Genomic DNA, 27,947 nt, shown 5'->3' on the forward strand with positions numbered 1-27,947 from the left:
ATACCACTAGCAACTGCGTATTGAGATTGTTAATGTTTGGGCATGATCTTAAAGGTCTTTTTGAATCAAAATGATTCTAAGATTCCTTCAGCGGGTGCTGCAGACAGACTGTGAGGCTGGGAGAAGAAAAACCAAAATGTTTATTTTTAAGGCCATGACTGAGTCTAATTCTGGGCTCCCCAGTTTAAGAACAAGGAATTACTGGAGAGAGTCCATGGGAGGGACACAAAGGTGCTGATGAGGGGTCTGGAGCATCTTTGTGGTGAGGAGACAGAGAGAGCTGGGGCTGTTGAGCTGGAGAAGAGAAGCTGAGAGGGATCTGATCAATGGGATCAATATAGAAGAGGAGACTGAGGGGTGACCTTATTAATGTTTGTAAATATATAAAGGGTGAGTGTCAGGAGGATGGAGCCAGGCTCTTCTCAGTGGCAAACAATGATAGGACAAGGGGTAATGGGACCAAGCAGGAACACAAGAGGTTCCACTTAAATTTGAGGAAAAATTTCTTCTCAGTAAGGGTGACAGAGCACTGGCCCAGGCTGCCCAGGGAGGTTGTGGAGTCTCCTTCTGTGCAGACATTCCAACCCGCCTGGACACCTTCCTGTGCGACCTCACCTGTGTGTCCCTGCTCCATGGGGGGATTGGACTGGATGATCTTTTGAGGTTCCTTCCAATCCCAAACATAATGTGATACTGTGAATATCTCAGGGTGGGTGTCAGAGGATGGACCAGACTCTGTTCAGTGGTGCCCAATGACAGGGTGAGGGGCAACGGGCACAGACTGAAACACAGGAGGGTCCATCTGAACATGAGGAGAAACTTGTTTGCTGGGAGGTGCCAGAGCCTGGCCCAGGCTGCCCAGAGCGGGTGTGGAGTCTCCTTCTCTGAGACATTCAAACCCGCCTCTACCCACCTGTGTGATGTGCTCTAGTGACCCTGCGTTATGTGGGTCGGACCGGCTGACCTCCAGCGGTCTCCGGTTCTGTGAGGACACCGCTACCCCGCCCGCCGCCTCCTTCCCGCCCTCCCACCGCTTCCCACAATGCCCGGCGCCAACACAAAGTCCCACGTGACCGGCGGCGCGCGGAGCCCATCATGGCGTCTCCCAGCGGCTGCCGGCCCCAGCCCGGCGGGCAGGGCGGCGGGGCCGGGCCCGGGCCGGCGGCTCTGCGGGGCGCCGAGGAGGACGCCGAAGGGCTGTACGTGGCGGTGGAGCGGTGCCCGCTTTGTAACACCACCCGCCGCCGCCTCACCTGCGCCAAGTGCGTCCAGAGCGGCGACTTCGTCTTCTTCGACGGCCGCGACTCCGAGAGGTACCGAGCGGCCCTGAGGGGATGGGGCGGGAGGCGAGAGAGCGGGACACCCTCCCCCGGGCCTGCCCCGCCGCAGGGGGGCCGCTCCGCCTCACCTCGCACCGCGGCTGCCGGCTGCCCCTCCCCCCACTCCTCTCGGGATGGGGGGGACGGTTTGTCCCCCTTCTTCCCCTTGTCCCCCCTTGTCCCCTCTTCCCTGCCCCTTGTATCCCCTTCCCCGCCATTCAACAGCTGCCCCGGGCCGGGGGGTGGTAACCGGGGTTCTGGGGAACGGTCCTGGGACTGTTCAGACCCTATACAGGCTGAGCAGGACCCACAGCACCTTTCTAATAATAACAATGCTAACAATAACCATGCTAATACTAATAATAATATAACGCCCTCACTGAGGTGCAGCCGTCAACCCGTGTTCGATGTATTTGGTAGAAGCTCCAGACAGTTCAGGGCAAAAGGAGCTGTGCGGTGGGATACTTGAAACGCGTTGTCTGTTTTTCGGCAGCACGCGTTGTGTTTTAAATCGTTAAATAAAATCAGGAAGGGGTGCAGGAAAACAGCACCTTTTAAAATCTTGTCTATTTAAATAGTCCTAATCATAAGCCCCATTTTGGAATTACAAAAAATACGCCACTTGAGTTAATCACGCTCCTTTTTGCGAAGCGCTGGCTCTGCGGGAGGGCGGCTGAATGAGCAATACGCCAATAAGCAAATATTCTCATTATATGACTCAGATGCAGTTCGTCCCCCCATAGCTGTGGTTCACAACGTGTCCATCCCAGCTCCTAAAAAAACTACACCCAGCACCGTCTCCGGAATAACTCTGATTTCTGGCTGATGCCATGTTTGTGGTTCTTCGTTTGTAGCTTTGTTAGCAGCTGTTGGGAGTGATTTCTTGAACTATTTTGGGAGGACGGTGAGCAGCGTGTGGTCCTCGCACTAAAGGCTCTTTGTGTCCTTCTGCTAAACACGAGAACAGCCGAGGGGATGGAGGTGTCTTTATTCCATTAACATCAGTGGGAGTGGGCAGAAAACGTCAAGCCCGTGTGCATCAACCTGCAAAATTAAGACCTTAGTCTGCCGCTGGATGGGTTTTCTTTGTTTTTTACATGAAAGATTGTGGCATGGAACCACAAACTGTATTTAGTCTTTCTAAAATAGATGGAAAACTTGTGTTTGTGTGAGACTGCTCAGGGTTATCCGCAACTTCCGTGAAAAAATTTGGTTTGGAGTTCGGAACAAAAACCAACTTTTTTCGTCCTGCCCCTTTTGTAGCCTTAAGATTTTGGGTAAACATCTAGCTTAATTATAGAAGTTCAACTGTAGTCTTCGTTACAGTGGAACCACTGTCGTTCTCTGCTAACCAAGGCTTAAGGAATTTCTTTACCCACCAGAAAAATGAAACCATAAAGAAGCAGCTTTAGCCAAAGTACCAGAAGCAACAGCTTGTTGGAAAAACAAAACACAAAACAAAGCAAACACACAAAAAACCCCAAACACACAAAAAACCCGCCACCCTTTATATCTTCCTCGTGTATTCTCATGTAAGACAAGATCAGCTTTTCAGTCTGCCAGTTTTCACTGTACCCTCCTAAGATTTAACTGTCCCATTTATCTATGGCTAGAAGACATTCAGTATATTTATGCTGCGTTTTTTGAATGCGGGACATATTTTTGCCTTTTTTGTCTTTTTTTTCTGTTGTGCCCCTCTGCCTGGACATCACGGTCCCATCTGCCTCTACAGCTCCCATTCAGAAACTTTCCTTGAAACAGCAACTTCACGTTAATAAATTAAAGGAACAGCATAACATATATGAATAACACAATAACACAATAACATAAGCGTGCTTGGTTGCAGCAGGGGCAGAACCATGTAAAGCTCGGGTTTCTTGTTCTTTTGAGGATAATGGAAGCACTTATTTAAACTGTACTTAAAATATTTTGTCCGTGTTCTGTAATACTTAAAACGATGGATACAAAAGTGAGAAAGAGCCTGTGATTTCAGAGGTCGGCTTTCTTCGTTTCTCCGTAAGCAGCGAGCGGGTGTCTATGAATTTCTTGCGATGTGAGCGGAGAGAGGGAGCGACTTTTGCGACGGTGACCGCACAGCATGGCGAAGTCATGTGGGGACAGGTGCAGTGAACTGGCGGGATTTCAGGCTGCGTTTGCTGTCGTCGTTATTTATTTGTTTGTTTTACGCCTTCTAGTAGTAGCTGGGTTAATTTTAGAGCGGCAAGGAGGCCGACAGGATCGTGACAAGGGCTTTTCTGTGTGACTCGGTTATAAGCGCGGTGCGAGTAATTGAGAATGTGGAAGCGCGTGGGGTCGCTTGAGCCTCCTGTTTGTCTTTTTGAAGTGTGGCAGGTTGGGGAAAAGGATTGTTCTCTCTCTTATGAAAGTAAAGAGAACGAGTGTTACTCCTTGTATCCAATGGTGGTTTATTTTTAGAAATTCCTCATGATTTTTCCTAATAAGAAGAGAAATAATTTCACGTTCGAGCAGCGAGATTTATTTCAGATTCCTTTTCATTGGACTACTTTGTGTGCAATCTTTTATAATAGCTACAGTAAGATCGAAGTCGTTCATACGTCTGGCAAAAATCACACCCTGCATCTGTGAGGGGGAGAGACTGAGGAGCTGTTAAGATTAATTATTGAAGCGCAGCTACAATTAAGGATGAGTAATCCGGAAGTCCTTCTGTAAAATAATCACTGACGTTCTTTTCATTAGTAATGTGTTGTATATCCGAAAGCTAAGCCGGCATCTTGGTGTTGACTCCAACTCAGGGTCTCTTCTTCCTCCCAGGACTTTACTCCAGCCTGTCATACGCATAAATTCACAGCGTGTATTTTACAAGCAACCCAAATTGCTTTGCTTTACACATCTGCAGATGGCAAAAGCCAAAGACAATATAATAATTGTGACGTCTAAGCCTGTCTGGCTTCTCTAAGCTGGGGGTTATGATTAGGAATGGTGACTTTTTGCAGCAATTATGTTTTATTATAGTGAATAAGTACAGTAATGACTGCATCTGTTGCTGTCCTCGACTCCTTCAGCATTAATGTATTCCTATAGATTAAGAATTCCTCCTTTCTTGTTGCTTCTCTGTAATTATGAACATGTGGAAATAAGCCAGGTAACCATAGAAAATCTCAGCTTAACATGATAAGACTTGAGGAAAGAGAAGCATTTAATGGATAACTTGAGATGTTGAGTTCTCTGCTTCTCTCAGTTTACATTTTATGGGAGTTCCTATAATAGTTCATCCAACATGTTGTTTCTTTTCCAAATTGGGAGGCTGTAGACACATAGAGAAAAATTAGTTATACTATGCAATGCAATTAAAATTAGGGCTATATAAAGAAATGGAAATGCTTGCTTAGGAGAAACCTGCTGAAGAAGTTTGTAGGAGCTGTTTGAGGCAGTTGCCGAAGCGCGTGGTGAGCGGTAATTTTTACAGGGCTTTCCCAAATATTTCTGTCTTCCCTCCCCAAAATTAAGTCTCAGATTCTTGACAGATCGTTCAACTTTTCGCCGATGCAACGGACGTGATTTGGGCAGCTGCATTGAGTCAGACTCTGTGCCCGTCAACCCGGCTTTGAAAACAAGGATTGCCAAAGCGCCGCAGCTCCCGCTCCCTGTGTCGGTGCCCGGCGGCGCGTTTCTGCGCCAGGTTATTTTTGGTTGCAGCCAAAGGTCAGGGCTACAGTAGGTGTGTGTGACCGTGGTAAACAGGAGCCTGGTACAAGGTGCTCTTTGCAATTTCCACGATGACTGGTGGGGTGAGGACATGCAGGAGGAACGAACGGGCTCTGGTTGCGCCACATTCCTCCGGCTCACGCGTGGCCTCCGGCTTTTACACCAAGCACCTGCGTTTGGTTTGTTTTGGAAGGAAAACAGGTAGTTTTTGGTCGGCTACAAAGGCAGCAGCCGGTGGTTTTGTTGTTGTTTTAATGCTACTGTCATCTGGAAGGGTGATTACACACTTTCTGAACCCAAGGTTAGTGCCCAAGCTTTCAGATTGCAGCAATTCAAGGAAAAAACATGAGTTTTAAAGGTTCACCTGAAATCAAACCCACAGAGTTGAGCAGACAGAAAGAGGCCCAAGGTGCCATCCTGTCAAGCCTTACTTTATAATTTTTTCTAAATAACGCTTAGATATCCCTGGAATAAAGGACTTAGTGGGTTTTATGCGAAATATTAGATTTTTTTGTTAGGATGAAATTGTCAATTCTACGTGATTTGGAGGGAAATTAGTGAATTGTTTCTCCATACATGGACTTAACCCAAGATGCACTGTTGAGGCGGAGAGCGGGACAGTGCTGCAACATGGCAAGCACAGAGAGAGCTGGGAAGCCATATGCTGGCAGAAGACAAAGCACAGTTGCTATTTTTTTTTGGTCTAAACCTCTTGGCTGACTCTGCTGTTTGCTCTTTCTGTCAGCTTTGTCACTTCATGCTTCATTGTAATTTCTCAATGTCGAGGGTTAAGATAGCGGGGTGACAATAAAACCCTGGCAGATGTATTGTTAACCTCCTCTCCCCCGCCACTTCCCCCTTTTTGCCCCTCCCTCTCCCCCTTCCCACTCAGCACAGGCGATCGGGAGGGAAAGAAGGACAGAGAGAAGAGAGTTGGAAAAATTAACAATGTTTTACTAATGCTACTAATAAGAATAGAGAAGATAATACAAAATATACAAAACCAATCTTGAAAGTCCCAGCAACTGCAGAGCCGGCAGCCGAAGTCCTGGACTGGACTCTGCAGCCAACCGGAGCTGGATTCAGTCTGTCACTGGCCTCAGTTCGCAGGGACGACTCGCAAGGTCCTCTCCTAATGTCGCCATAAGGAAAAGGGAAAAGGGACGAGATCCTCGTGATCTCCCACTTTTATATGAAGTATCACGTGAATGGGATGTTATACACAGTTGGTCGGTTTCTTGGTCACTTGTTTCTCGTTGCCCCTCTCGCGAGATGTCCATCCATGCTTACCAATAAGTTTGCATTCCATTGCTAGGTTTACCAAAACATGTGTCTGGTTCTCCAGGAAAATGCAGTTAATATGAAGGCTTTAGCTGACAGGCAAAATCACTAAAAGAGAAACTTGTTTTCAACAAAACCAGGACACTCAATATGCGTTGTTCATACTTACTTTAGCTGTATTTCTCAATGCGTTGTGGAGCGTGGAGGGGAGCAGAACGTGGTTGCTGCATGTTCAAAGGGTTGAAACAGTGGTCAGCTCTTTGCAGTCCCCTTACCTGAGACATCGGGTGAAGCTGAACTCAGACACTTGAGTCATGGGCTCATGAAAGCCGCAAGTGCCTCAGAAATAAAGAGAAGACAATGCAACTTATTGCTGTTGCAAATACAAGAAAGCTTTGGCTGTCGTGTAAAAGGCTTGAGAGAGCGCTGTCCTGTTTGGACCCATTAATGAATAAAGTGTGAGACACACAATGGGAGAAAATACAGTGTGTAGCGTGTGAAAATCTGTGTTTCCCACCGCCAGAGCGGACCCAGCTCAAACCATCACAGCTTGTGAAATAACACAGTTCAGACTCACTGTGGTATGTGAGGTAGTTCTTTAATTTCTCCAGCCACTAAAGGTTTTTAGAGTACTATTTTTCTTTGTACACAAAATAATGATATTGCTAAGCTATAAGTCTTCTCAAAATAGCAAGTTATTTGCTTACAAGTTCTGACAAGCTGATGTTTCCTCAGCTTAGAGGTTCTGTTGCAATTCCTGTGAGACAGATGCTCTAGAATTCTGCAAGAGTTTTATATGTTTAGCCATTGCTTCCCAAGATTAAGACAGATAGTTGAGGTTTAGAGACTCCCACAAGCTCCGATCCCTTTATTGTTTTCAAACAACTTACAATGCCATGTTGTGCGAAATATCAATAAAGCCCATCTAATCTCTTCCAGGTTTTCAGACAAGAAAGAAAGGCTGATGCATCTTAAAGCCAAACAGAGGGAATTCCAAAAACAGTAAGTTGTAGTTATTAAATGAAAATAAACTATAAGAACTCTCAGAAACATACAAGTCTCTCTAATGCGCTATTGTTGGAGGCAGATGTAGTCCAGATAGTCATTAAATTTTCAATCATGTTTTTTCTTCTAGTGTTTTGAAGGCCATGGAAGGGAAGGAGATAACTGATCAGCTGGTGAGTTGTTCATGTGCCCCATGGGTTTTTAAACTCTCTGAATTCCTAGATCATACAGTTTAAAATTAAAATCTACCTTGAAGGCGTTGTGTTGCTTTCCCCAAAAACCCATTGTAACCAAAACTGAAATAGGCTCTGCGAGCAGAGTGCTCCAAACCGTCAATATTTTTCATTTCTTCCTAGATATTTGCTCAATAACTTATTATACTGATTGACTTTATACTAAGCATTCAATTTTTTGGTGGCATTCTGCGCACAAAACGGCAAATGAAATATTTATTTGTTCGTCTGATGCAATTAAAAGCATCCCGCTACTTTTGCGCTAAAGCTGCTGGCTTTGTTGTTAATCATTAGTCAGGGTGCTTGAAGTCGTTTGTGCCCTAGAGCTGCTGAATGTTCTTTTTTTGGTTTTCAGAGATGGAAAATAATGTCTTGCAAGATGAGGATTGAGCAGCTGAAACAGACCATTTGCAAAGAAAATGATGAAATGACAAGATGTGAGTAATGCCTGTGCTTTTGTGAATGTGCAAAACTCTGTGCTTTGGAGTGAAAAATCAATCGATGCGAATTTGAGTGTTAGTTTTAAAAAATGGTGGATTTCCGAAACCGTCACTTCTTAAATCAGCTCAAAGGCAAATCGGTGAGTGGAGTTTAGCCTTTTTATGCTTGGGTTTTAATTAGCGAACAGTAGACATTATTCAGCTGGATGGAGATGGTTTTGCAGCAGCTTTAAAACTAAATGCTTAGCAGGCGATGACTCTGGCTTTGTCCCTAGAGATGACCTTATTCAGTATAGCGTTTCTGATTGCTTCCTCTCAAAAAAGAGGAGCAAACAGCTCTGCAGCTGTTACAAATTTCATGTCACTGATGAATTTTAACCCTCACCTGTCTAGAAATTCTAAATTCCTGCTTGAGCAAGACTGAAATATGGCATAGGCTGGGGAGTTGTTACCATTCAGCAGCTTCAGTTTTGCAACTCATTAAATATTTTATGCACGAGAGATTTATAGGGTCATTTCTCAGAAGAGAATATGCAGCACTCCTGACAACCTACATGCAAAGGAAAAATAGGGAGCATATTCAGAAGCATATTGATTGTCAGGAACGCTTTTATGACTTGAAATTCAAGAGGAGCCACAGAAGGAGTGGAAGCACAGGGAATAGTTATAAAGGAATAGCCGCAAGCTTGCGGTGATAACACCAGAAAGGCTGAGATGCGAAATGATTTTCAACTAATAAGGAGGATGGATGTTAACAAATGTATAATAAGAAAAAGATGAGAGAATATGCAAGCCTATTAGCTAATAGGAAAGAGCAAATAACAGTGCAGAGAAGTCTGAAGCATTCAGCTCCTTCTTTGCTTCGTCCTCGCATGAAGAAAATGTGATCAGCTGCTTAGCCAGATTAAATTTTACATCATGAGAGGGCTGCAGACTAAGGAAAGATGACAGCCAGCTAAATATTATGTTGATCGTACAGCCTCGAAATCAAGATTCGCCTTAGGGAACTTAAGGAAGAAGCTGAAGGAGTCCGTGGAGCACTTGGGAACACATGAAGGAGAGAAGATGTCCCAGGAAACAGGCTGAAAACAGCATCTTTTTTCCAAGGGTAGAGGAAGAACTGGTGACACAGTCATCCTATTATAAGCCTCTGACTGCCTTGTAGGTAGTTAGAAGGTAAGGAAATGAAAAACAGGCGTCGCTTTGTTAAGAAAAGGCCATATCAAATCAACTCCCTTGTCTGGGGGTCAAGTGGAGGATGAAGATGCAACACACCTTATCACTGGGCACTACCCCAGACTGGCTCACAAGCAAGAAAAGACATTTTCTCTGGGTGTAATAACTGTGAAGTTGACAGCAAAGGCTCAAAAGGGGGTGATACTTGTCAAACTGAGGAGCTGAGACAGGTGGAGCTCAGCAGAAACCAGCTCTTGGCCCAGTTTTATTCAGCATTTTCCATAATGGATTGTGTGGTAGAATAGAAGGTGGGATGGAGGAAGCCAAGGTGGACGATGATACGACTTCTGTGGAGAGCGGGATCACATTCAAAATTGTACAGATAAGTTGACAATATCATCTGAAAAGAACAAAGTCGAGTGCACGATGTTTAGGAAAGAGAAATAAATATAATCAAAACCCAAAGTGGGGGATGATGGTGAGATTGGACAGGAAAGGATGTGGGGATTTACAAATTAAATAAAAAATGAATCTAACGCTGCTCCAGAAAGGTTCAGACCTTATTCTGGGTTTTACTTACATGAGCATTGTATTGAAGGTGGAAACAATTATCCTGCTGTTCCCAGTATTGTTGCTACCTCAGTGGAAATCTGGAGTCCAGTTTGAGCAATTTAAGAAAGGTACAAATCAACTGGACAAAGTCTGGAAGAGAATATTAGGAATAACACACAAGGAATGGTCAAGAAATGGTTTGGTTTAGAGAAGAGGAAGGTAAAAGCTTTTCAGTAGGTAGAAGATTATTAGGAAGAAGATAATAACTACTTTTTGCCTTTAGCCTGTGAAGAAAGGAGAAGAAGAAATCAATGAGACTTTGGGCAACTTTGTCACCTTTTCTGCAAAAGCAGCTCTGAAGGTGGCAAAATGTCAGGACCAACTGGGGAGTGAAGTTCTTCCACTTTCCTGCTCTTCTGTAAAGTGTATTATCTGCAGCTTCTCTGATTCACACTCAACTTGATTAGATTTAACCTGTTAACTGACCTGTGGCCCAACCAAATTGTTGTTAGCTGAGTTACCTCAAAACTGCCCTTGCAGATAGACCCCAAATCAACTTTTGCTGTGAGTAGCCAGTAGATCAGGAACTTGATTCACTCTTTCTCTTCTCTTGGATGTGGCATAGTTCATTTTTCTGAAATAAGAACAATTTCTAGAACCTTGGTCTCCTGCTTTTGCAGTTGAGTGGATAACTCAGTAATTGGTGCTTCTTAAAATAAGGTTTTAAAATGTGTGTGTTTGCCCTGTGTCTGTGGAAAACAATTCAAGGAGACAATCTTGCAAATGTCTGGCAGAGATCGGTGTGCCTGCGCTTGCATTTGTCAGGTAGCATAGATGTGTGGGACATAATGGTGTCCTGAAATACTGCTGGGGACAAATTGTAATCACCTCATAAACCGGGTCATAAAGCAGAGGTGCTATGCCAAAAAAAAAGGACAGTTGTTTCTGCACCGGGACTGCTAAAGAGGAAATGTGTGTGCAGTGTTCTCTGCTTCTCAAATAATTGCTGTTGGACCTGCAGAAAAGGGAGTTGACTCTGTGAAAATGGAGCCTTTGAAGTACAAGATGAATGTGAAAATTGAACAGATGGACATTTGACTCCTCCTCTGTCTCTTATTCTTTATGCAAAGGGAGAGTTTGGGGATATGAATTCAAGCATTATTTGATTTTTGTGTTGATGTTGCAGGGAGTGCTTAAAGGAAACTGGATTACTGGCTGGCACGTAAAGGTTCTTGGTATCACTCAGATTAAAGCTGATTTTTCTGCAGTTACTCTAGCAGGGGGTCACTTGTTTTATAAACATGACTAAAGTTCTCAGGGACATAGTTTAGAGATGGACTTGACAGTGCTAAGTTAACAGTTGGACTCAATGATCTTAAAGGTATTTTCCAACCAGAACAATTCTATGATTCTGTTATTAGTTCTGTTCTGCACAGGGAAACTACTCTCAACTTCTTTAATTTGGGACTTTGCATCCCCCAGGTTTCAGATCTTCCTTCCTACCAAACACGTTGTGGATCGCAACAGATCAGTTAGATGACTAGAAATAGAATCATAGAATCACAGAACAGTTTGGGTTGAAGGGACCTTCCAAGCTCATCCAGTGCCCCCCCTGCCATGAGCAGGGACATCTTCACCAGCTCAGGTTGCTCAGAGCCCCGTCCAGCCTGGCCTGGGATGTCTCCAGGGATGGTTCATCCACCACCTCTCTGGCCAACCTGGGCCAGACTCTCACCACCCTCAGGGACAACAGTTTCTTCCTCATGTCCGGCCTGAATCTCCCTCCTTTAGTTTAAACCCATCACCCCTTGTCCTATCGCAACAGGCCCTGGTAAGAAGCCTTATAATTAATAATTCCTGCCGTTCAGGGAGAGCACGGACCAGCTGAGGTCTGGGCAGCTCCAGCTCTGCAGGTCAGACCAGGACTAGCAGGACAGTTTGCACAGACCCACAGATGGGAATCAGTCTTGAGTCCCATTCTTGGGACGAAGCCTTTTTGTGCACCTCTGTTGGGAATACTGACCGTCTAAATGTGTTGTTTGAGGTAGCTAGAGCTGCATAGAAGTTTTCTTGATTTTCAGTAGTATATAATGCAGCTTCTTTGAGCGTTCTTATTGTAGCTCTGGTCTCATCTGTGCCTTGCAATCAAAATATATCAATGAAACGATGTCAGGGCTTAGCACTTCCTTTCTGTCCAAGGGACAGTTACCCCATGTCTTCATTACAAGAAAGAGATGCTGTCAGAGAACCTGACTAACACTGTGTCTTTTCAGCCGTAAAAATGGAAAGTGAGGGACTCGTAAATGGGGGGCTCTCATTCACACTGAGCTTCATTAAGTTTTAGACGTGTATTTGGAGAGTGTGTAGAAGAAATACTTTCCTATGCTTCTTAAAGACAGAGATAGTTAACTCGCTCTCCTTAGCACCAAATGGTTATGGGAGCATCACCGCAGTCAATTATTTTAGAGGAGAATCAGCAGATGCTCCTGAAGGAGATTTTTCCAAGCCTCAGTGTGCCTGACGCATGGAGTAAATTCAGGCAGATGCAGCACTTCAGCAAATAAGCACATTTCTCTTTTTGTGACTGGAAAGGGAGATTGTCAGCGTTCCCATGTGGTAACAAGGAGTCTGCGCCGTTGGGATCCATGCGCTTTAAGAGCACATACGTTGAGTGTGAAGCCCAAATAATATACACAGAGAGCAGCTGTGGTGCCAGAAATGGTGACTGAAGATGCTGTCTGCACTGGATTCTGGCCGCAAGCGATGCGTGTCTTTTTGGCCAGCACCACGCAAATGCGTACTGTCAAGTTATTTCTGTCATGCTGATTACCTCAGAAGTTTAATTAAACTATGAAATCTTGGCTTCAGCTTCAAATCCAAAAATAGCTGGGGAAGGATTAATCCCAATTTCAGTCTGTTTGGAGACCTTCAGAAAATATCAGAAACTTGTACCACTTGTCAGGTGGAAAATGTTAAGAGTTTAGCAGGGTTTTGTGTTTTAAGCTGCTGTAGATCTTGTTTTCTATAAAGATTAATAACGCTTTTCTCAGGCTTACTACAAGCACCTCACGGCTCCTTTTCCAGGACTAACATCTGCTGCTGTTTTCACAGACGCCGAGGGGCTTCTGAGAATTAAAGAGGAGAACCAGAAGCATTATCGCAGGGCTCAGCGGCATCAGGAGAAGAAAGAGAAGATCCAGAGGCATAACCGCAAGCTGGGAGACCTGGTGGAGAAAAAAACCTACGACTTGAAAACCCAGTACGAGCACCTGGCAAACCTTCGTCGGACGCATATCCTGGAGCTGACATCAGTCATATTTCCCATTGAAGAAGTAAAGACAAGCATGAGGTACAGGAGGCTTATCCCTTTGGACTCGTTTTGCTTTAGACACCCAGAAGTGAGTCATGTAAGTCAAAGCCAGATGCTCTGGCTCCCTTAGTATCTGTGGGAAGAAGATGTTTCCCAAAAACGAAGCGTCTGACCCAGTGTCGAGGGTTTAGATTGTGGGGTGACAATAAAACCCTGGCAGATGTATTGTTAACCCCCTCTCCCCCCCCCTTCCCCTTTTTGCCACCCACTCTCCCCCTTCCCGCTCAGCACAGGCGATCGGGAGGGAAAGAAGGACAGAGAGAAGAGAGTTGGAAAAATTAACAATGTTTTACTAATGCTACTGATAAGAATAGAGAAAATAATACAAAATATACAAAACCAATCTTGAAAGTCTCAGCAACTGCAGAGCCGGCAGCCAAAGTCCTGGACTGGACTCTGCAGCCAACCGGAGCTGGATTCAGTCTCTCACTAGGCCTCGGTTCGCAGAGACGACTAGCAAGGTCCTCTCCTAATGTCGGCCATAAGCAGAAAGGAAAAAAAGGCAAAGGGAAAAGAAGGACGAGATCCTCGTGATCTCCCACTTTTATATGAAGTATCACGTGAATGGGATGTTATACACAGTTGGGCAGTTTCTCGGTCACTTGTTTCTCGTTGCCCCTCTCCCGAGATGTCCATCCATGCTTATCAATAAGTTCGCATTCCATTGCTATGTTCACCAAAACGTGTCTGGTTCTCCAGGAAAATGCAGCTGATATGAAGCTTTAGCTGACAGGCAAATTCACTAAAAGAGAAACTTGTTTTTAACAAAACCAGGACACCCAAAGATAGAGGTCCAGAGTAGAACAATCTGGAGGTGCTGGCATCTCCCCACCGAGAGATCTGAGGTGTGTGTCCAATGTTAAACTTTCTTAAAATAGATAATTGAAAACCTCAGAAGAAAGGAAACTAGTTTTGGGAACAGGGAGTTTTGCAGGAGTTTTGCTCTCCATGAAATCTGTCCAAGCTATAATCTATTATATATTTTAAAACTTCTGTAAAAACACGTGGTTCTTCTTCGGGTGCTACAGAGATCCTGCAGACGTGTCTTCTGAGAGCGACAACGCCATGACCTCGAGCACTGTGAGCAAGCTCGCGGAAGCCAGGAGAACCACGTATCTCTCGGGGAGATGGGTGTGCGATGATCACAACGGGGACACCAGCATCGGTATCACAGGCCCTTGGATAACCCTTCCTAATAACGGAGATTATTCAGCGTATTACAACTGGATGGAAGAGAAGAAGACGACGCAAGGGCCAGGTAAGGAGCAAGGTCGCATTAGATGTCTGGGTTACTCCAGAAGATGCTGAGGAGCAGCAGCCTGGTCCGTTTGTTCTCATCCAGACAAACCTGAGTCAGAAATAAACACCAGGACAGGGATTAGTCCACTGAAAATCCCCTTTTGCAGGAAACGCTCCCTGGGACACAGCGCAGTGTAATAGATAAAGTTAATTATTCACAGTTTTGACATGGTTCACATGCCGTCGTTTTAACAGGAATTCCAAGAATTACTATTTTCTACCAACTTCTGACAGATTTCACTGTAAATGATTGCTGGATTCAGGCTGTTCTCAATACTTAGAAATGACATTTTCCAGAGTAGACTTGAGTAACGCATTAACACACCCACTGAGGCTTCATTTCAAATGAGACTTTTCATGATGTTTTTATTTCTTTCAGACATGGAACATAATAACCCTGCTTATACCATCAGTGCTGCTTTGTGCTATGCAACTCAGCTCGTTAACACTTTGTCTCTCATACTTGACGTAAATCTTCCCAAGAAGCTCTGCAACAGGCAAGTAAATGCAAGTCTCTGAGGAGGTGAATCAGTGACCAGTTTTGGCTGATCTTAAATTGGTTTGGTTTTGGGAACAAAGTCATTACCTGCAACAGCTTTTGTGGTGGCGGTTGATGGCTCATGGGTTTTTGTGTTGTTTAATTTTGGACAGAGAGCTTGTAGGATTTTAGACCACAGTTTATAGTCCCTCCCTCCTTTTTTACCTCCTGAGAGTGTAGACCAACCATCACAGTTAAAAATAACAGCTTTCTAACTGACTTAAGTCAGCGTCCTCAAATTAGAAATGAAATACGACTGTCCATGAACAGCACTTTTCATTTTATGAGACCCTACTGTGCTTTACAAAATCCCAGCCCAATTCAGCAGCTCTTAGTCATCTTGAATAACTCCGCTACGTCAAGCGCTGTAGAACAAGTCCTTATAATGTGGCATGAAAGCTGTGTAATTCTTTTGGGGATAAAACACCTATGCAGAACACACCTGGCTACCAAACGTCTGGGAGTGTATTGCGCAAACCCCATTTGTGGTGAAAAACACTGTTAGATTTTTATTTTTATATGTCTATGTGGAGCTGATGGGATCTGTGCAGAAGTAGAACTGATGGAGCTTGGACCTGCTCCGTCTTCCAAGGTCTTAGTTATGTTGTTGAGATTCTTTAAGTGTTTAAGGTAGTGGCTGCCAAAGCGAGGGCACAACAGTTGTGTGGGGTCTCTGCATTTTTTATTACTATTATTTGGGCGCTCGGTCTCCGCAGAAGGGAAAGGTTGGGAATGGGAAGTGATGCAAGATGTAAAATGAGAGCTGAAGTAGGTTGGCTACAGTGGATCCTTGAGTTTCCTCCAGTTTACATCACTTGTCCTGCTGAAACCGGTGAGACTGGGGCAAGCAGCGCTCGGCGATGAAACGCTAATGGTCTTGCTGGGTGAAAAATTGATCTCTTGAGCACTCTAAAACTGGCTGTACAGTTTAAACAAGCGCTCGCTGTGAGGATTTTTACTCTGGGATTTGTTAGGAAGCCAGGGCACATAATGCTGATGTCTCCAGTAGGTGTATTTTCACAGCATTTTGCCTTCTTTAAATATATATATATACATGGGTTTGATGTTTCAACAGCGAGTTCTGTGGAGAGAATCTCAGCAGACACAGGTTCATGCGGGCAGTGAAGAAGCTGAATGCGAATATCCTTCACCTTTGCTTCTCTCAGGTAGGGGGAATGCGCATTGGGATTCTTTCAACAGCTTTTAAAGTATCAGCTGTGCCTGCAGGTTTCCTCCTGTAACTGATGGTGTATTTTTCTTACCCCCCCCTCGGTAGCACGTCAATTTAGACCTGTTGCACCCGCTGCATACGCTCAGGAACCTCATGTACCTGGTCAGCCCGGACACGGAGAACTTGGGCAGGTAAGAAGAGCGGTACCTCAGCTCTCCTGTGACCCTTTTGAAGCTACACATTTGTCTTGTTACTTCTGAGGAAATCTCTTCTGCTATACCTATAAACGAGCCCTCAGCACAACAGAAATCAGGGTATTTACAAGGAGAGGACAGAAAAAGGGAGTCCTGAGTAGGAATTTAGATGTCAGAGATGTGTGATGTGCTTCTAGTAGGCTCAGCTTTGTAGCTGATGATGCCAGGCAGTCTCACTCTGCTCCAAATATGACCCTACCAGCATCTTGCCAACATGTAAATACCTAAGAGAATCCAGCAATGTCAACCCTAAAACAAATACTGGGTAAACCTTTCCCAAAATACTTCCAGTCAATGAACACCCTAGACCAAAGCCAACACTTCAAATACATTTAATTTATATGTAAATTAAGATTAAGGACAATTTTTCAGTTAACTTAGTACGTGATGAAAAGAACATCAGTTCCTGTGGGCTACATGCACCAGATTTAATAATTATATATATATTTTTTTACAATTTAAATATAAGAAAGCCAATGATATTGATTTCCTGTTGGGATAATCCAGTCACAAGTCACTTGTGTCTGAGGCAGTCTGCAATTATTTGTTTAATCTGACTAGTGCTTTATTGCCCCTTAAACACATTAATGTTCTGAAACCTACTTTTCCACTTTGTTCTCATGTACAGATCTAGTTTTATTTAAAAAAACAGGACTCGCGTACACGTCTCTAACCACTTCCCTTCTGTTCTTTGAGTACATCCCTACTGATTCAACCCAAAGATACAGGGAGCCAAATCTTTGTAACAGCTCAGTTTGGAAAAAAATGATCTGCTTTTGCTGCTTCTCTGCAAACCAGGAGAGTGTAGGAAATACCAGAGAGTGAAGAGCTGTGTCCTGGAAAGCAGCTGCTGTAAAGGTGCCACAGTGGGTCTCGTCTCTCTGTACAAACGTTACAGAGCTTCAAATGCATCAGTTGGTCCATGTAGTAAAAGAGGTTACAGGATAGAGTCAGAGAAGATTCAGTCTGTATGAAACAGTCTCAGCTCGCTAGAGGTGAGATTGAGAGATGACTTGATTTCCACACCTTCACGGGGAAAAAATACAGGCTATTGGATGGCTTTACAGACACCATTGGAAGTGAAGAGTCTGAGCTAGGTTGAAATGAGGCACATGCGTTTAACACATTAATTACAAGCAAGAATGAAAGTGGGGGTTCTCTGTTTGCTTATGCTGTCAAGGCTGGATGCATTTCTGGAATGGATATTTTCATCAGGCAGAGGTTACTGGGCTCAGGACAGGGGGAACGTCTGGAATGTAATCATAGAATCGCAGGATAGTTTGGGTTGAAGGGACCTTCCCAGCTCCCCCGGTGCCCCCCCTGCCATGAGCAGGGACATCTTCACCAGCTCAGGTTGCTCAGAGCCCCGTCCAGCCTGGCCTGGGATGTCTCCAGGGATGGTTCAGCCACCACCTCTCTGGGCAACCTGGGCCAGGCTCTCACCACCCTCAGGGACAACAATTTCTTCCTCATGTCCAGCCTGAATCTCCCTCCTTTAGTTTAGAACCATCACCCCTTGTCCTATCATAACAGGCCCCGCTGAAAAGTCTGTCCCCATCTTTCTTATCGGCCCCTTTTAAGCACAGAAAGACCACAATAAGGTCTCCCCGGAGCTTCTCTTCTCCAGCTGAACACCCCAACTCTCTCAGCCTGTCCTCCCAGCAGAGCTGTTCCAGCCTCGGATCATTCCTGTGGCTCCTCTGGCCCCTCTCCAGCAGGTCCATGTGTGTCCTGTGCTGAGGACCCAGAGCTGGACCAGCACTGCAGGGGGGTCTCACCAGAGCGGGGCAAAGGGGCAGAATCCCCTCCCTCCACCTGCTGCCCCCGGGGCTGGGGATGCAGCCCAAGATACAATTGGTTTCTGGGCTGCAAGTGCATGTTGCTGGCTCATGTCCAACCTTTCAACCCCCAGCAGTCCCAAGTCCTTCTCCTGGGTCTGCTCTCCATCTGTTCATCCCCGGCTTGGACTGATACTGAGACCTGCCCTGACCCAGGTGCAGGACCTTGCACTTGGCCTTGTTGAACCTCATGAGGTTCACATGGGCCCACTTCTCCAGCTTGTCCAGGTCCCTCTGCATGACATCCTGTCCCTCAAGTGTGTCAGCTGCACCACTCAGCTCTTTTTTAATGGCCTTTGTTATAGAGCAGGTCACTCTGGATGATCTAATGATCCCTTCTGGCCTTAAACCTGATGACTCTCTTCTCAGGTTGCCTTGTTAAGCAGAACGCTTTGCCAGAAGGCAGTGCTCCCATTCCTTTCCGCATTATGAAAGAGGAGTGTTTAATTTCTCAGCTGTCCGCAGGGTTTGCAGCAACCGGCTCTCTTTATTTTCCTTTAGATATCTAGGCTTAGAGTTGCTTGTATAAGCTACTGTTTTCAGACAGATATAATTTTACCAAGCTTTAATTGCTATGCAGAGTCCTCTGTGTTTCACCACCTCCCTGAAAACCTCACATGGGGTCACCAGCCTCTGAAACCACCTGCTTTGACTCAGTAAGGATATTTTGGATTTTGGCTGCCTGTACTTGAGTGCAAAGCAGCGGGATGGGGCGGATGCAATTGCTTCTCCCACCAGGCAGTGGCAGCAGGTAACAGAGAGTCACAGCACCGGTGGGTTTGGCCAGAACCTCCGGAGATCCAGCCCATCGCCCCCCTCAAAGCAGAACTGACTGGAGCATGTTGGCAGACGGGGGACAGATGTTTTAGCAGGGCCTGTTGTGACAGGACAAGGGGTGATGGTTTTAAACTAAAGGAGGGAGATTCAGGCCAGACATGAGGGAGAAATTGTTGCCCTGAGGGTGGTGAGAGCCTGGCCCAGGTTGGGCAGAGAGGTGGTGGCTGAACCATCCCTGGAGACATCCCAGGCCAGGCTGGACGGGGCTCTGAGCAACCTGAGCTGGTGAAGATGTCCCTGTCATGGCAGGGGGGGCACTGGATGAGCTTGGAAGGTCCCTGCAACCCAAACCATCCTGTGATTCTATGATTCTAAGTTACTCAGGACTGTGGCCATCAGGATTTTTAATATCTCCGGTTATGGCAACCTCAGAGCCTCTCTGGGCAACCTGTTCCAGTGTTTGACCAGCCTCATAGTAAAGAAGTTGTTGAGATGTTGCTCAGGGTAAGTGTTGCTGTGGGCAGTATCTCCAGTGAGTTGTGCCAACCCGGTTCTAAGCTGTAAACTCCACCCTTCCTCTGGCTGACAGAGCCGCAGCATCTTGGCCTGGCCAGGGCTGGTGTTAAAAATAAAAGCTGTTCCACATCAAGCTGAGATTTCCACCGGTGGAGCTGTGAGATATTACCAAAAGTGGGTTTTCTTGCGTGTGTGTGTTTCACCATCCACCGCCAGCAGAACAGCTCTTGGGCCGTTCCTGCTCCGCAGATTGGAACCAACTGTTGCTTCCTTGGCCTCATGTTTTAGTTACACCATTGTCAGTTACCTCTGTAGCCAGTGAGTTTCTCTCTTGCTGACTGATAAACACAGAGGTGTTTTAACTTCTCTGCTGGATGCAGGACAGAGCAGGATGCTTTGGAGGGTCTGGGGCTCATACCAGCAATGGGACCTGGTGGTTGGACTAGAAGATCTTTTGGGGTTCCTTCCAATCACAGAATGTCAGGGGTTGGAAGGGACCTGGAAAGCTCATCCAGTGCAATCCCCCCATGGAGCAGGAACACCCAGGTGAGGTTACACAGGAAGGTGTCCAGGCGGGTTGGAATGTCTGCAGAGAAGGAGACTCCACAACCTCCCTGGGCACCCTCACCATGAACAAGTTTCTTCTCAAATTTAAGTGGAACCTCCTGTGTTCCAGTTTGAATCCATTGCCCCTTGTCCTGTCATTGGTTGTCACCCAGAAGAGCCTGGCTCCATCCTCCTGACACTCCCCCTTTCCATATTGACCCCCATGAATGAGTCCCCCCTCAGTCTCCTCTTGTCCAGCTCCAGAGCCCCAGCTCCCTCAGCCTTTCCTCACACGGGAGATGCTCCACTCCCTTCAGCATCTTGGTGGCTGCGCTGGACTCTCTCCAGCAGTTCCCTGTCCTGCTGGAACTGAGGGGCCACAACTGGACACAAGATTCCAGGTGTGGTCTCCCCAGGGCAGAGCAGAGGGGCAGGAGAACCTCTCTGACCTACTGACCACCCCCTTCTAACCCACCCCAGGTACCATTGGCTTCCTGGCCACAAGGGCCCAGTGCTGGCTCATGGTCACCCTGCTGTCCCCAGTACCCCCAGGTCCCTTTCCCCTACACTGCTCTCTAATAGGTCATTCCCCAACTTACAATGGAACCTGGGGTTGTTCCTGCCTGACTCTACACTTGCTCTAACATGCAGTGACTCTGTGACAGTCCCACACTGACCCCGTTGTGTCCGCATTCGCAGGTCCGGCCCTTTTGAAATCAGCGCCGACCTCGAAGACTCCATGGAATTTGTGGACCCCAGCGCCACCGGCGAGACGGATGAGAGCGGCGACGAGCGTGTCAGCGACGAGGAGACGGACCTGGGGACGGACTGGGAGAACCTGCCCAGCCCCAGGTTCTGCGACATCCCCTCCCAGCAGGCGGAGATGCTGCAGAGCCAGAGCACGCAGGCGTCCCAGCCCATCGCCAGCAGCAGCGCCGGGGGAATGATCTCATCCGCCGCCGCCTCCGTCACCTCCTGGTTCAAGGCGTACACGGGACATCGCTAACCGGCGAGGGAAAAGGCTCGGAGGAGCCCATGCTATAGTACAAACCTTACATATTCAGTTGAAGTAGTGCCTGGAACAAAGAAAAGGTCAGACTTTCATTTTGTAAACCAGAAAAAAAATATACCAAGAAACCCAAACGTTTTTATTTAACCAAGATGACTGTGATGGTACCGTTTTTGTACATTAGCTAGTGACGTGCTCCTGACGGGCTCTGCGATGGCACTTTGTGTCCTGGTTCTGTCTGCGTTATGATCGAGGAGAAAGGACCTGGCAGCCTCCAGCTCTGTTTCTGAAGCAGCAGCAGCTTGTGGAGGGTTTGGATCGGGATGACGGCTGCTCCATGTGCAGCCCGGACAGCGTGCAAATGCCGTTCACGTTTTAACTCCTTACAGGGTTTTCATTCGTGCGTGTTTTAAATCCGTCTTGCATCATGCAAAACTGCGTATTTCTAAATTTTTTTTCATTCGGGACATGAAAATGATGCGTTTTTAACATGTTTTCTAATCTCCGTTGCCATATTTTTAATACAAAGAATTGGCATGGACGGGAATTCTCACAGCGAATTGCTCTAACTTTAGATTTGGTTGTGAATGAGTTTTGCTGTAGAAAAGTGGCTTGTTTCATGCTGTTTGCACCGGTTGGTCGTCTGGAAGCTCCGTGTTGTGCTGTTCGAAGCACACAGGCTCTTTACTCTTAATATCACACACCAAAGAAACACTGGACATTCTCTTCACTAGACCCACATTTGCCACCGATACCGGATTGCGTCGTTGCAATAATATTGATCAGTTACACCACCACATTGCCACTCTTCTTAATACTAGAAAAACTTCATTTCATGCTGTTTTAGTGAAGTCACGCGTTCTCCACACTACATGTCTTTTAAACCCGGTTTTATTTTGTGTTTATGGTGGGGTTTATGTTGTTCTTTTGTTTAGTGAATGCCAACAAGTCAGTTTCATTTCGCTGCAGCTCCTTCTTTTTGGCCTGGGGGATGGAAATCTATGGTCAGTAGTTTCTTTTTTGTTTTAAAACCAAAGATCCTTAATTCCAAACATTGTTCTATGGAGACACCCTCGGTTCTACCATTCTTTTGGTCTAAGGGGCTACATCAATCTTTTCACCAGGGGCCACATCAACTTCTTGGTTACCTTCAGGGGGCCAAATGTCATCTTAGGACTGGATAAATGGAGGAGTAGTTAGATTTATACAGACCCCAAATTACATTTGGCCCTTTGAAGGCAACCGAGAGGCTGCTGTGGTCCCCAGTGAAAATGGGTTTGACACAGGGCGTTTCAAAAAGATGGACCCAATTTGAAATCACTGCCTTTTGAAACTGGGTCCAACTTTTCGAAACACCCTGTAAATCCAGCAGTTGGGTTTAAGGGATCAGCCAAGCCTCCCTTGACTATGATGATGGGCTGGGAGGGTTTAGTCTCTGCTCAGTTCATGGCATTTTATTCGCAGCTATTGGACCCTTTGCAGTTCTAAGCAACCAGCACACACCAGTGCTATATACTGGGTATACTGGGCTCTTAGCATTGCACAGCTCCTTCTGCTCCCCATTAATTTTGCACTGGACCCCACCATATAAATCTTCCTTTACTTTATTAATATACATTTCAGTCACTCTTTCATTGCTGCCTTTGTGCTACTTTGAACCCCTAAAGGCCAGGCCGTGATTCTATTTTCACGCTGTCATTTAGGGGTAAAACGAAACCCAACAAACATACCACCATCGCAAAAACCTTTTTAAAGCCATATACTTCATAACCATGTTTTCCAAATAATTTATTAGCAACCACGTCACATTCTGAAAGTGCACAAGGGGGTTAAAAGACGTGTCGGGGTCGGTCTTTTCACGCAATGTTTTTTGTACAGAATACGGATTGTGGTTTGTTTGTTTCTTTTCCAAGTGTTTTGCACATGTGTAGCTGAGGAAGAATCGTGTGCGTCCAAACCTCGAGTGCAATCGCCAGGATTAGTTTTCCAGGTTTGTTTTGGGGGCGGGGGAGGGAATATCTGTAATTATAGATATTTGATGACAGCCAGCTGAGGGTTTTACAAAACACTTTGCGTAGCATGAATGGGGGAATTTCAGTTTAGGCCTCGGCTTTTGTCTGTGACGGGTGATCCGGGGTGGCCAATTGGAGCTGCCGAGGAAGAGCCTCAAAATTGGGGACCTCGATGGGATGGGACACCCGGGGTCGCTCATCACCCACAAAATCTCAGCGCCTCTCTCTGCAACTTCCGAACTAGATGTAACTGAACACAAATGGTTTTGTTTTTCTAAATTTTATTGTATTATTGCAATAAATCTTTAACAGTATATATATTTTTTTTAAGTTGTATAATTGTTACTATTGTGTGGTTTGTTTTTATCCGTGCTGGGCAAGTCCACAAGAACTTCCAGCTTTCAACGCATCGCAGGGACCAGTGCAGCGCAATCGTACAGCGGTGGAATAAGCAATACCCATCCTATACCAATACTCTTACATCAAATAACTGCATCTCTGTTGGATCGAGGAGTCCTGCGAACCACCCACACATGTATATACATGTAAACAGGTAAATCCCTCCCGGCTTGGAGCTGCTTCTGTGCCCAGTGATGTTTGTTTCACCAGGTGCTGAGCCTGAATTATTTCTGCGCGCGAGGGCAGACGCGTCGCTTTGCAAGGTCGTTTCGGGAGGACACGAGGTAATGATTGAAGTGAGGTGTTGCACGTCTGAGCAACAGGGATGGGAAAGGGAAGGGTTTGTCACCGAGCTCTGTCCGGGGTCACTGAATGATGAGGGGAAGCTGAAGCTGTCCCTGCTCATGGCAGGGGTTGGACTGGATGAGCTCTGGAGGTCCCTTCAACCCAAACCATGCTGATTCTACAAAACAACCCATCCCAGTTGGTTTTTTGGGATGGGGAGCACTGATGCACTGCTATTCCAGCCTGTTGCACGCTCCAGAGCAGCCGCTCCTGCGCACTTGGCGTTCATAGCCATGCGCAAAGCCAGGCCTGGCCCTGAGCTCAGCTTACGCCTCCAGGTCACTTAGGTCGCTGCTGTTTAAGCGGTGCCAGCGGCAGGAGAGCAGCCCCGTGGTGCCCCAAGTCCTGTCCCTGCTCCAGGGTTGCTTGTACCAGCCCAGCATCTCCAGATGAGGCTCACAGAGACATGGCTTAGTCCTAGATTTAGGTTATGGTTGGACTTGAGCTTAAGGGTCTCTTCCAACCAAAATGATTCTAACAGGCTGGGGAGGACAAACTGCCCCGAGGAGGCTTCAGCACCGTTCCCACCTTGCAAGAAGTGGGACCGCAGACAGACATTGGGGGCATCGGCGCAGTTTGGTGTGAAATGATGGGTCTGGGGGCAGAAAGTGAATTGGGGCCAAGGGTGGGGAAGGGAACCCTGATAGAGCATCGCGGAACCTCCTTCCAGGGAGCGGAGACACCACGAAGGGGAAAAGCTGCTCTAGAACAGGCAGGATGGAGCGACGGTGGCTGTTCCAGTGGTGTCTGTGCCAGGAGACCCCAGAGTACAAGGAGAAGGGGCTGCTTATAAAATACAGCGATGTTATTATCCCTTCACGCAGGGCAGTCCAGCATGCAGCACCGTCTTTAGTTCTGAACACTGAATTTTGTCAATCCAACATTGGATTTTCCAATTGCCTCAGGAAAAAATAAGTTAGTTCATCAGGCTTTGGGTTCTCCCTGAACTGGCTGTTAAGGAAACAGAAATCTGCACTTTACAGGAAAAAAGCCCAAAAACCAGCTTGCAGCTCAGCATAGTGACTCTGGATGCAGACGTTTGTTCTGTAAAACAACTGTTAACAACAACGCTGCGCAACGGGGGGGTTCCGGCCAACAGCGTTAATAAATGATGGATAAAACAGCCCACGGTCCACAGCAGCTGGAGGGGAGGGTGGGGATGGGGCGGAGAGCAAATTATCCTCCGTATTCAACTGCTCCAAGGAGCAAAACAGCCCAATGCGCTTATTTTATTCTCATTTTTTCCCCTTGTTCAACAAAGGTGACCAAAATCTCACACCCTGTTCTGAAAAAAAATGACCTCACAGGCCCCTTATCTAGTTACAAAATATTTTCCTCTCCTGCTTCTATTTCAGCCTGGCGGGGACTTTCCTCGCTGTCCGCCCCGCGGGTTATCTCGAGTGTTCCAGTCCTGGGTGCGGGGCAGGAAAGCGGCTTATTCCCCCTCTTCCTTAATTGCAATTAAGCTGGATGCTGATGGTTTTTGCCAAGACAACTCCGTCCAGAAAGTTGTTTTGCTTCTCAATCCCAGCTTGGGAGAAGCCTGCGCCCCATTGGAGAGCGAAATCACGAATCACCGAGGGGTCCTGCTCTCCCTCTTCACAGCTGATTCACGTTTTTAATATCATTCCTGCTGCTCATCATCATATGATGGAGTGGAGCACCTCGCTTATGAGGAAAGGCTGAGGGAGCTGGGGCTCTTTAGTTTGGAGAAGAGGAGACTGAGGGGTGACCTTATTAATGTTTATAAATATATAAAGGGTGAGTGTCAGGAGGATGGAGCCAGGCTCTTCTTGGTGACAACCAATGATCGGACAAGGGGTAATGGGTACAAACTGGAACACAGGAGGTTCCACTTAAAGATGAGAAGAAACTTGTTCCTGGTGAGGGTGACAGAGCCTGGCCCAGGCTGCCCAGGGGGGTTGTGGAGTCTCCTTCTGTGCAGACATTGAAACCCCCCTGGACACCTTCCTGTGTAACCTCATCTGGGTGTTCCTGCTCCATGGGGGGATTGCACTGGATGAGCTTTCAACGTCCCTTCCAATCCCAAACATCCTGTGATACTGTGATATCTATTTAGCATCCCTTTTAAATCTACTGCGAACACCCTCAATTTACCAAACGCAGCTTCAGGTTGTAACTGCTCAGTTTTGTTAATGGAGAGAAATGTCCTTCTGGAATCAGGTTCCTGCAAAGAATCAAACCTTCCTTGTGCTCTGATTTCATCTCCTCCAGCCCACAGACAACAGCAGGGAAACACCCACAGACAAATTTGGGGGAGAGAAGGGACTTGGAGACACAAAGGCACAAGTGCTGCTGCGCTCGGCTCGCGGGACCCACCAATGAGCTGCAAAGGTTCTTCTTGCAAGGGGAAAGTTCCATAGAGAGCGGACAGCAAAGCTCCCAGCGCATCCCCAAGGCAACTCAATTCCATCCTGCACCACTTGAGCAAATCCCAGTTCATCCCAGTCCTGCACCTCACACCAAGAGAAAGGCAGGTACGGCAGATCTACAATGCACCTTTTATTCAAGTAAAAAAAAAAAAAAAAGAGAAAGAAAACAAACAAACAAACATAAAAACCCAAACCAGACAACATGGGTATGGTAGACAAGATATATTTTTTTATTCTGACTATACAATAATATTCCTCTTTTTTTATCCACTGCCACACTACTATAATGGATCTGTTCTAGTCTAATTTTAAGGTTGTCCAGTTAAGTTGGCTGAAGATTCTTTAAACAAGTCGACCTTTACCTATTTAGAGTTTCCTCTCGGAAACGTTCATATATTATACAGGATATACAGATTTTTGGAACGAGACACTTAAAAACACACACGACTATAGCCGCAACACTATCATAGCTGCATTGTAGTGAGTACGTTGTTCAGCCAGCTGTAGACTCTGTATGTACAATTAGTTTTTATAGTGTTATTTACATCGATGGACTAAAAGCTATCCGTAATCTAAAAGGTAAAGGCTCTTGTGTTTATGTGCAGTTTCATAGCCCTGTGAAAACAAAAAAAAAACATTGAAAAAAATAACCAAACACAACAATTATATACACTGTAAACAGCACAAGGCATGAGAATCTCCTCCTACCCCAAACAATCTCGCAGGAAAGTGTGTGTGCACTAATATTCCTCTTCCACTTCGGCTCCCGCTCCTCTGCTTTTCTTATGGATGGCGCGATTAAAGCTGTGACAAGCGGGAACCCAATGATTGTCATGAAGGCCCAACTTACAGCCTGGGATGCCCTTCTGAGAGCGGTGACAGCACATCCAGTAGCCAGGCCCGTAGGGTAACGCTTGGCAATAGGGTTTGGGATGCCACCGGCACAGCGATACGTCCCCTTTCACGTATTTCTTCTTGCACTGCTTGCAGGGGTCTTCTCTGTACCGGGGATCGCGGACCCAGCGCGAATCCGCTGGCCTGATGTTGTAATATTCGATGATGAATTTGAAGTAGTAGCAAGTGCATTTTAGGGCGACCAGGCTCCTGGTGGGAAGCAAACCAAAGATCTTCACGATGATGTGGTGAGGCAAAAAGGCCATGTACTGCTGAGGCTCCAAAAGCTGCTGGATTTTAAACCGGGTCTCCAGAAAGTCATGCGAAACCTGCTTTTTCAAGCAGGAAGGATCAAGTACTTGCAAAGCCCCTTCTGCGGGAGGAACAGAGAGGGCGGATGGCTCTGCGGGGACGCCGCTTCTGACAGACGATCTGTCAGACGCCAAAGCGTCCTCATCCTCATTTTGGGCTACTTCTGGCTTTTCCTGGGCGCTTTCCCGTAGCGGCTGCTGCTCGTGAGCGGCCGGCTGGTCGGCACGCAGGAAAAACAGCCTCCCCGGGAGCGCGTCGTCACCAGGGCTGGAGTTACACAGCTTCTCTTTCCTGCGCCCTTTCTCCGTCTTGGTGACCGATATACTGATGCATAAGGGCTCTTTCCTAGCAGGGTGCAGGCTTTGCTTTGGGAAAATCACAGGCTCTTTCGACGTACAATCGATGGTCGCGTTTTTGCCGCGCAAGGAATCCGCCGGGCGGCCGGCGGCAGCGGGACAGGCGGGCGGCACCGGGCCGGGGGGCTCCATTGGTGTTTCAGCGTCGCTCCTGCCGGTGCTTATTGTCAACACCGCGTGAGCCAGTCCCGAATTCACATTCCCCATCCGAGCGTCCAGCCCAGA

The 27,947-nt window shown here is 46.5% G+C and overlaps 2 protein-coding genes across 7 annotated transcripts in view; one reads left to right on the top strand and one right to left on the bottom strand.

Moving 5' to 3' along the window:
* Positions 1-1,065: 1,065 nt before the first annotated feature.
* Positions 1,066-23,337, top strand: ATG14 (autophagy related 14). The gene is made up of 10 exons (XM_082057650.1): positions 1,066-1,313; positions 7,227-7,289; positions 7,423-7,465; positions 7,881-7,962; positions 12,805-13,042; positions 14,092-14,321; positions 14,742-14,863; positions 15,980-16,066; positions 16,177-16,262; positions 20,702-23,337. The coding sequence occupies exons 1-10, from the start codon at positions 1,096-1,098 to the stop codon at positions 21,006-21,008; spliced, it is 1,476 nt and encodes a 491-aa protein (XP_081913776.1). The 5' UTR covers positions 1,066-1,095; the 3' UTR covers positions 21,009-23,337.
* Positions 23,338-26,277: 2,940 nt separating this feature from the next.
* Positions 26,278-27,947, bottom strand: part of FBXO34 (F-box protein 34) — a 41,811-nt gene continuing 40,141 nt past the window's right edge. For 5 of the 6 annotated variants that reach the window (XM_082059366.1, XM_082059365.1, XM_082059368.1 and 2 more), the window contains one exon: positions 26,278-27,947. This exon is cut by the window's right edge and continues 1,132 nt beyond it. In XM_082059366.1, coding sequence (XP_081915492.1) covers positions 26,901-27,947 — 1,047 coding nt within the window. In that variant the 3' untranslated portion in view covers positions 26,278-26,900. The other variant, XM_082059370.1, reaches the window with a different exon arrangement.

The sequence above is a fragment of the Streptopelia decaocto genome (genome assembly GCF_964273445.1).
Source record: "Streptopelia decaocto genome assembly, chromosome: 7".
Classification (NCBI taxonomy): Eukaryota; Metazoa; Chordata; class Aves; order Columbiformes; family Columbidae; genus Streptopelia; species Streptopelia decaocto.